Genomic DNA, 9,413 nt, shown 5'->3' with positions numbered 1-9,413 from the left:
GATCTTCTCAGAAAAGAAGGAAGCAAACTCATTGCATTTGCTGTCGGAGAGCATTTCACTGGCTTAAGGATTCTTTGATTAATATAAAGTTCTATTTTTTTACAATTTAAAATAACTGTTTTCTTTTAAAATATATTTTAAAATGTAATTTATTCCTGTGATGGCAAAGCCGAATTATCAGTAGCCATTACTCTGGTCTTCAGTGTCACATGATCCTTCAGAAATCATCTTTTGTGGAAACTGTGATAATTTGTTTAAGGCAAGGCAAGGCAAGGCAAGGCGACATAAATTTGTATAATGACAAGGGTATTACATAGGTATTACAAGGAGAAGGTGACTTTTCAGGACATTACCCCATGTCCCCACTTTTCAAAACGCATATAAATCACACAGAATGGAGTGTATTGAAAATCTGAAATAGCACAAAGTTTCCTGTAAGGGGTAGGTTTAGGTGTAGGGTTGGTGTAGGGCAATAGCACATACAGTTTGTACAGTAATAAAACCATTACGCCTATGGGATGTCCCCACTTTTCACAAAAACAAACCTGTATGTGTGTGTCAAAAAAAGTAATAAGTATATATTTGTCAAAAAGTACTAATTATTGGAAAATAATTGCATTTAGCCAGCAGCCAAGGTTATTTAAGCATTGTTTATTTCATTTCAGGCTGACTTGACTTGAAGGCCACATAATAATATAGCAGAATTATGATCTCTGTAACTTTACGGTAATTGGTTAACCTTCGTCATCATGATATCCCAACACTACTTTTCAGCAATTATGTACTGTCTCTTTAACACACAGGCCTATTCAAAAACCTATTGAATTCAGGTGGGCATGGCCTTAGCAAACACCTCTTCACCCAGCAACCACCCACCGCCCCAACTGCCCGTAACACATCACTCTTTGTTTCTTTAAAACCACATGGGCATCACGTGTGTGTGTGTGTGATTAACTGAAATTTCTTGGTCCTTCTACTAAACAGCCCGACACTGACGATTTTTTGGACTGTGCCGAAGAAATATACTACACTGCAAGATCCAATCTGGTATTTTTTGTTTGTATTTTACTCTATCTTTGTCTTCACGTCCCCTATCTTTTTTTTTTGGTCTTTTCCGTAGCATCTTGTCCGCTTCGCAGCGCTTGTGTAGTGTACTCATCCTCCCATATGTGACTTTCATCTCTTTTGTTCATATCAATGCCATTCATTTCGCCTTATCTTATTTAGATCATGGCTGTCTGTGTCTTTTCATCTTGCCTGTATATAATATCAGTGTTATTGCCTCTGTCTGTCACGCCGAATCTCTGTGCTGGGTCATTTTTTAGGTATTTCAGCCTCTAGCTTCATTTAAAGACACATTCCTCGAAGTCGATATGTTGCTGCACTTTTCAGTAATCAAAAGCACTTTGAAATTGCAAAGCAAAGCATTTTATGTAGTCGAGGCCTCTGAGGGGCTTTATTTTTAGGGCTTGTCACAATCAGACACATCTTGAAAGTGAGCGAGAGTGAAGGAGAGGGAATGGAGAGAGAGAGATTAGGGTTAGACAGATGGAATGGATGTTGAGTGGGGCAGAGAAGCCGAGCGAATGGGGAAAAACAAGAAAAGAGAGAGAGAGGGAAAATAAAGAGTCTGAAGTGCCTGTGCATGTCCCATAGGGATGGTTAAACCAAAGTGCTCTGCAGGTCTGTGAGTGAGGGGGAAAACATTGCTTCAGCGCAACAAACCCAGCACACACGGTCTGTTTGAGGCATCAGCTCATTCTGCAGCAGGGACACAACCTCACCGCTCCCTTTCAACACCAGTTTATTGTGAACACCTACAGTGCTGAACAATATTTGTGTACTGAATTCCAGTTGGCCCTCTTTTTTACCTCTGTTTGCATACTGAATTGTGATTTGTCTTTGTTTGCATCTATTTAGCTGCATTTAAACTGCAAATATTGTGTGTTGGCTTCCATACACCGCTGTCATGAGTGCCAAAGAGGGTCTGATGCATCATTTCATTATCATCAAAGTCTAAAACATCTGATATTGAACGTCTGATCATTTAAAGCCAATATTGTGTTACATGAGAAAAGCATGAAATACATAAAACAAAAAGTACTTTTAGAAAGATTTTTTTTTTTTTTATTATATTTTTCCATTTTTTATTTTTGGTTGAACTATCCCTTTAATTAGTTTTTTTTTTTATTAATATGTAAATATGAAATTATTTTTCAATGAAATTATACTCTAAATAAGAAACTAAAAATGCCAGTAGCTGGCAGTAAATGTCTTAATGAATGTCATTCATTAATTCATTCATTCATTTGATTCGTTCAAACGGCTGATTCATTCATGAATGAAGTAAATGGCTTTCTTTATGAATGGGCCATTGATTGATTGGTTCATCCGATTCGTTTAAAATGCCGATTCATTCAGAAATTGTGTGTTGCTTGGAGACGCATGACTGTTCTTCTTTGGCTTTAATAGGTAATATTTGGATTGGCAAAACTGAGCAAAAACAGACAATATTGTGTCTAAGATATAACACAATATTAAGCTCTTATTTATTGAACTGTTGTACAAAATCAGTATCACATTTGCACTCATGCTATTTTGGACAAAAACAGCAGTGTGATATTGCTTAATGAGACAAAAATTCATACGGGGGCATTTTTGCCCCAATCTCTTCAATGTTAGGGAGATATAACTGCATTCTATAGGCTACATCACGCAGAGAGTTGTTGTCCTGCATCATATTCGTCACCAATCAACTGTATAGGTGTGTTTGGCTTGAAGCGGCACTGCGCAGACTGATCGGTGTATGACATCAAAGTCTTGCGAGAGCTTGTAGAGAGCAGACATCTCTGCATGCTTTCGAATCACTCTCACGGTACTTTGATGTCAAACACTGATCGGTCTGCGCAGCGCTACTCCAAGTGGAACTAGGGTTGCCAACCGTCTCGTATTAGCTGGGACGTCCCGTATTTTGGGCCTAATTGAGTCCAACATCCCGCCGCGCAAGAGACGTGATCAGTAAGGGAAGTCGTCTTTCACTATTGTAATGTTGTTAAATAGAGAAAAATATTTTATATTTAAGTAACTAATAGCATAATTCTTAATCTTCGACCTTATTCTTGAAACACAAAATGACCAATAAAAAAAGCAGCCCATATTAAATCTATAAGCTGTCTTTAATTGAAAAATAAGCATTTTTCGTGCATGCTAAATATGTGTGTGTGTGTGTGTACACGGTCACTCACCCCCCAACAACACCCAATCAATTTTAGTGATATGTTATATAATGGCAAAATAGTGCCGATTTTTTTTTTTACCACCCATTTATAAGTTTTATAACAAAAATAATTTGGCATATCGAACTAAGTGGATACTTATGACTAGGCGGATATTTTTGACATTAAATTAGTAGTTGTCATCCTACATAAGTTGTGGATATTAATTTTTTATTTTTTATTTTGCCATTGGACAGTGACAGGGAAGTAGTGGATAATGATGTTGTATAGTTTGCCAAAAGCCGCACGTGGTTACGCCTGTGCAAAGGAATGTTTTTCCCTTTTTCATCTTTTTGCATTTTTGAGGCTTTCTTGAGTGACACCTCATCCATCTGGTCTGTAGCCCACACACTGAGGTGGCACAGCGAATCTCATGCTTGGAATCGGTGTTTTTGACTGCCTATGAAGAAACCAAAGGGAGGGAGATGAAAGAAGATGGTGAGAGAAGCAGTGAAGCAGATAGTCTGGGATGTTCTGTTAGCTTTTACTCTTCTATCCTTTCTCTCTCCATCTCTCTTTCTGAAAAGCCTCCCATCAGCAGAAAAGCAGCAAGCGAATAAGGATATGACAGTTTGCTGTGCAAAGGAAATTTGGTTTGTTAATTTGCAGGGCAAAATCAATGAGGTTTTGCATGGCTGAAAGCTGTATTCCAGAGAGAGAGAGTAAGAGGGGGAAATTGAGCTATAGAGGTATGGAAGCAGCAAGAAGAGAGAGAAATGAATTAAAGAAAGAGTTTGAGAGAGAGAATGTCCTCAGAATTAATCATCAGAAACCTGATTATTATAGCAAAATCCTCTGCCAGAACATTTCCTCTAATGGATGAAGCACTTCAGCCAACTTCCCTCAAAAAATAAGACACACTGTTTCCCTTAAAAGAATATTCCAGATTATTTATATATAAAAAAAAAAAATGTGTTACCAGATATATGATATATTGCGATTACTTTAGTGCATATATCAATGATTTTTTTTTTTTACACATTTTTTGTAATACAGATTGCATTATCATAACATTCAAAACCTGATTAATAAATAAATAACATTTATACAATTAATAAATTTACATTATACAATAATAAAACATTATACTGACATTTTAATTCAATGAAATTAATAATAGTAGTAGGTGTAATAATAATAGGGATAAGGATTTTTAGACATACAGTTTTATTTTATTTTATTCTATTTGATCAAAAATACATGAAAAACGTCTGGTTTAGGTGGGACTTTTCTGGGTTGTCTAACATTATTTGTGACCCTGGACCACAAAACCAGTCTTAAGTGTCAATTTTTCGAAATTGAGATTTATACATCATCTGAAAGCTGAATAAATAAGCTTTCCATTGATGTATGGTTTATTAGGATCGGACAATATTTGGCCGAGATACAACTATTTGAAAATCTGGAATCTGAGGGTGCAAAAAAACCCAAAAAACTATTGAGAAAATCGCCTTTAAAGTTGTCCAAATGAAGTTTTTAGCAATGCATATTACTAATCAAAAATACATTTTTTATATATTTACAGTAGGAACATGGAACATGATCTTTACTTAATATCCTAATGATTTTTGGCATAAAAGAAAAATCGATCATTTTGACCCATACAATGTTTTTTTGGCTATTGCTACAAATATACCCCAGCGACTTAAGACTGGTTTTGTGGTCCAGGGTCACATTTGTTATTTGTTACTGATATAGGTGTTTGGTCATGCATATACGGGTAGGGCTGGGTATCGAGTTCGATACTTTTTAGGCACCGACCGAATTGCCTCGATACCATCGAGTATCGAAAAACATCTTGTCGTTCGGTACCAAATTTCGATACCTAAGGGGTTAATCTCATCAGAAGCTGAAAAATAAAACCAAAGTTTTTTTGTTAGATAATGTAATCTTGTTAAAATTGATTTCATAAAATTGGTATCGAAAAAAGTATCGTTCAGGAACCGGTATCGAAGTCAAGGTATCGGTATCGATATCGAAAAATTTTGAACGATACCCAGCCCTATATACGGGTCACAACCCTTCCGTGTCTTTTCCTGGTATTCTCATGCGGATAACAAGTTAAATTAACCTTGTTTACTTTTTCAGCTGGTCATGATGTGTGAAATTACATTAGCTCCCCATCCAGCTTCCATTTAGATTATTTACTGTAAACATGTTTTCTCCACACACTGAGGGATGTGTTGAAATTGTTGTGGTAATCGACAGCATGCCACAGGTAGACATCAGGGCGAAAACAACGTCATATTCCTAAAATATTCCTCACGTTGCACTTTTTCAGTGTCTGAGTTGCTGTATTTAATAGATACTGCCTCTGTTTTATGATTCTATTAATTAATGAACACTAAGCTATTTCAAGTCATTGCCTGCTTGAATGATCATACTGGCAATTGGGAGGAGAGATAGCACATGGCCCAGTCCTCCCACAATGCTAATTAAGAGTACAACGTTAGGAGAAGTTTGAACTAATTCCTTTCCAGCAATCTTCTGCAGTCAACATGTTTAATTGTATTTCATCACAAAAAGTGAGAATTAAAGTTTTTCAGTATTGAAAAATGACAGTTTGTCTGTCCGTTTGTCTTAATTTTTGCTGTTTTTTGCTCTTTCCTTTTGATTAATGTTTGTTTTATTGTACTTAAATTATTTTCATTTCCCCCCCAAAATGATCTGCCATCATTTACTCACCCTCATGTCATTTCAAACGTATATGTATTTGTTTTTGTTTTTTTCTGCTGAACACAAAAGATGATATTTTGAAAAATGTCTCTGTGTTTTTGTGTATACAAGGAAAGTCAATGTTGATCTGGACCCCATTAACTTTTACTGAATGCAGAAAACATTCTTCAAAATATCTTTTGAGATGTCAGAGCCCAAAAAGGAAAGCATCTAATGAAAACTGACAAACTAAGAAAAGTAACCAAAGATGATTGTGGCAAGAGCTGTGTGCTTGCTTGCTAATGTAGAGCTAATACACTGTAGATGAATGCTCATCTCATCATCTCTTCCATTGTTTTCACTCACTAATAGACCTTGAAATCTAAAACCATAATGAAACTGCATGTGTGGATTAAATTGTAAACAACACTAGTTATGAACAAATAACCTAGAGTTTATAATTGCTGAATCTGATGTGCCAACATCATGTCACACCTGTCGTACCATCCATGTTCTCTTTACATGCATCTTTTAACATGTTCATGAATGTAGCCAAAGCTCTGTGTAAACATACCTGCGTCCCGCATATTTTGAATCTCAAGGTGAAGATATACTCTGTGACTTTCTTTCTCTTTGTTCCAGGATTTACAGATGGATTATGAGCAGGAATCCCCTAAAGGCTCCATCCTGGGAGGAAATAAGTAAGTTTTCAGCACACTGTTGCAAATTAAATAAAAATTAAGGCAATAAAAATTCAATCCACCTTATAGAGCATAAGTAACATAAAACTTCAATAGCATAAAACTTAAATAACAAAACGTATTAAAAAAATGTAAATTAATTTAAAATATTTCAAAATTATTTTCTGTATATTTTTATATACGTTATATCTTTTTATGTGCTCTGCAGTATCTTTATAGAGCCCTAGAGTCTGAAAACCGCGGGTTTGAGGAAACACTGCATCATCATGTCAGCTTGATGATGCATTGTATGTCAAGCTGTGTATGTTTTTGTTTCCCTGTATTCATGAGAGAGTTCATTCAGAGGTAAAGACACATGCAGGTTTTGTTCATGATGTGTGTGTGTGTGTTTGTCTACACACCCATTTATCTCACACCTGACATTGCTGTCTCACTAGTGTGGCTCTTTATGTTCCAGGTAGCTTGTGTGGGATCTATATGACTGTTGTTCATTTATAATGCACACACCCTGTTCCTTGTTGACAGTTTTTGCCATATAGTGAACAGAAGGTCGAGTACACCAGATGGAGTGGCAGTGAAACCATTCCCTCTGTGTTTGTGTGAGCGCCTGTGCTTGTTCTCAGAGGTGTTGCTCTCAGCTCTCGTCAACAGATGGGTCCCGAGCACTTTCGAGAGACACCCCGTCAGCATCACAATTCACCGTATATGAGCTCTCATCCGCTCCCATTCAGTCATTCTCATGCACGGATGCAGAAATCAGCCCCTGTATGGTTAATGATGGAATCCTTAGCTTAAATAATGGAATAGTATTGTCAGGATGAATGGTCCAGGTGCCTGTGCTCTTTTGGTTATTGAATGCAATGAAATGAGAAGGCCACTCTTGCCTCCAAGGTAGAAATATAGCTATTTAATGACAAATAACACGTGTTGCAGTATTTATTTATTTATTTTTGGTTATTTTTTATTCATTTTAATTTTTCTGATCATGGTTGTGCTTTATTGTAAATATGGTTAAAGTGCACTCTGCTTTATGAAAATAAATATAGCACACAATAGGCACACAATTTATTATTTTTTTAATTAAGCATCATCCCTCTGCTGGAAGATTTGGTTTCTAACATGAAAACAATAGGAGTATTTATTCTATGCTATAATTTATTAATCATAGCTGTTATATTATGTAGTTTTAGTGCAGGTGAAATGTTGTATTGCATTCTACAGTGCTGCAACATTCACTACAAGAACATTTTTATAATGACAGATACACCATTGATCCATTATACTGCCACCTATTGATGTGGAGGAGACATCATGCAAAAAATTTTTGGGTAACTGATACCGTTGTAGAAATACTGGATTCACAGATGTATTTGTCAACCATTTTTTTTTTTTTTTTTTTATAAAAGTGCCTGATAATAGGTGAGTACTGAAAATAGTGAGTAGTATACAGTGGGTAGTACAGTTAAAATGGTGGCCACCGTGAGGTTGGACCCACTTTATGTAGAATCAAACAAATGTTTCTAGGTTCTAAAATACTAATATGACGAGTCTTCTCCAGTTGAGTGTACATTTTAAAAATATTTTTCAAAAGTTCTACTTTTTTTAATTTGGTAGAAAACTTTAAGAAAAAATTACAGTGTACCTTAAAGGGGTCATATGATGCTGCTAAAAAGAACATTATTTTGTGTATTTGGTGTAATGAAATGTGTTTATGCGGTTTAAAGTTAAAAAAACACATTATTTTCCACATACTGTACATTATTGTTTCTCCTCTATGCCCCGCCTTTTTGAAAACTCTTAACTTTTATAAAGAATATCTCTTTGGTTTTGAGACTTTAGTGTTTGCAACTTTACAGATCTTCTTTATGCACCAAGAGCTTGTAACACTCCAAAGAGAAAGGAAAAATTGAAATCGCATCATATGACCCCTTTAAATGTAGCTAGGAATCACAGAAAGAACTCTGTGTTCGGCTTTATCTTTATGGAGAAATCCATCAATGTATTTTCTCTTGCACATGGTGCACAGAAATTTAATTTTCACATCTAAAATTTTGTAAGAACTGCATAATGTGCAACATTTTTCTGTTTCATATCTATTGTAATTTATGGCCACGTTCACACAGCAGCAGAATACGGTTGTCAGTCCTGTATTTGAGTCCTTAATACGGTTCCGTTCACACACAGTATGGTTATTTACGGGTGTGACAACCGCATTCTGTAACCGACCTCACACCTGTAAATTTTAAGGACTCACAACCGCATTCTCGGAACACACGCGCTGTGTGAACGGAACAGGACTGGACAACTAGTTGTCTGTCACGTCATACAGTGCGAGAGAGAGCCGCTCTGCAGCACAAACGCACGTCTACCGCATGTTACGTGTTTTCATGTGTGTTTTCGGTAACTTACAGAGACGGAGAAGTGAGCTGCGTGTCTGTCATCGAAAATTTTTAGATCCAGTCAGTTTTCTACCGGAGACGCTCCCGTCAGTTATTGTGTTCTGCGCGCGACTCAAATACTCCGCTCTCCACCCAAATTTAAAGGGGTCATATGATGCTGCTAAAAAGAACATTATTTTGTGTATTTTGTGTATTTGGTGTAATGTAATGTGTTTATGCGGTTTAAGGTTCAAAAAACACATTATTTTCCACATACTGTACATTATTGTTTCTCCTCTATGCCCCGCCTTTCTGAAACGCATCGATTTTTACAAAGCTCATCGGTCTGAAAAGCTAGGTGCGCTGTGATTGGCCAGCTAGCCAGTGCGTTGTGATTGGCCGAG

The 9,413-nt window shown here is 36.4% G+C and overlaps 1 protein-coding gene across 1 annotated transcript in view; it reads left to right on the top strand.

Moving 5' to 3' along the window:
- The window catches only part of LOC107737247 (mitogen-activated protein kinase kinase kinase kinase 3-like), a 92,223-nt gene that overhangs the window by 68,607 nt on the left and 14,203 nt on the right, over positions 1-9,413 (top strand). Inside the window, exons 16-17 of the mRNA XM_016548712.1 lie at positions 985-1,047; positions 6,573-6,631. Coding sequence (XP_016404198.1) covers positions 985-1,047; positions 6,573-6,631 — 122 coding nt within the window. The remainder of the gene's footprint in view (positions 1-984; positions 1,048-6,572; positions 6,632-9,413) is intronic.

The sequence above is a fragment of the Sinocyclocheilus rhinocerous genome, unplaced genomic scaffold, assembly GCF_001515625.1.
Source record: "Sinocyclocheilus rhinocerous isolate Xijiao unplaced genomic scaffold, SAMN03320098_v1.1 scaffold1275, whole genome shotgun sequence".
NCBI classification, from domain to species: Eukaryota; Metazoa; Chordata; class Actinopteri; order Cypriniformes; family Cyprinidae; genus Sinocyclocheilus; species Sinocyclocheilus rhinocerous.
Note: the sequence above shows the minus strand (reverse complement) of the source record. Positions and strands in the feature narration are given on the sequence as shown.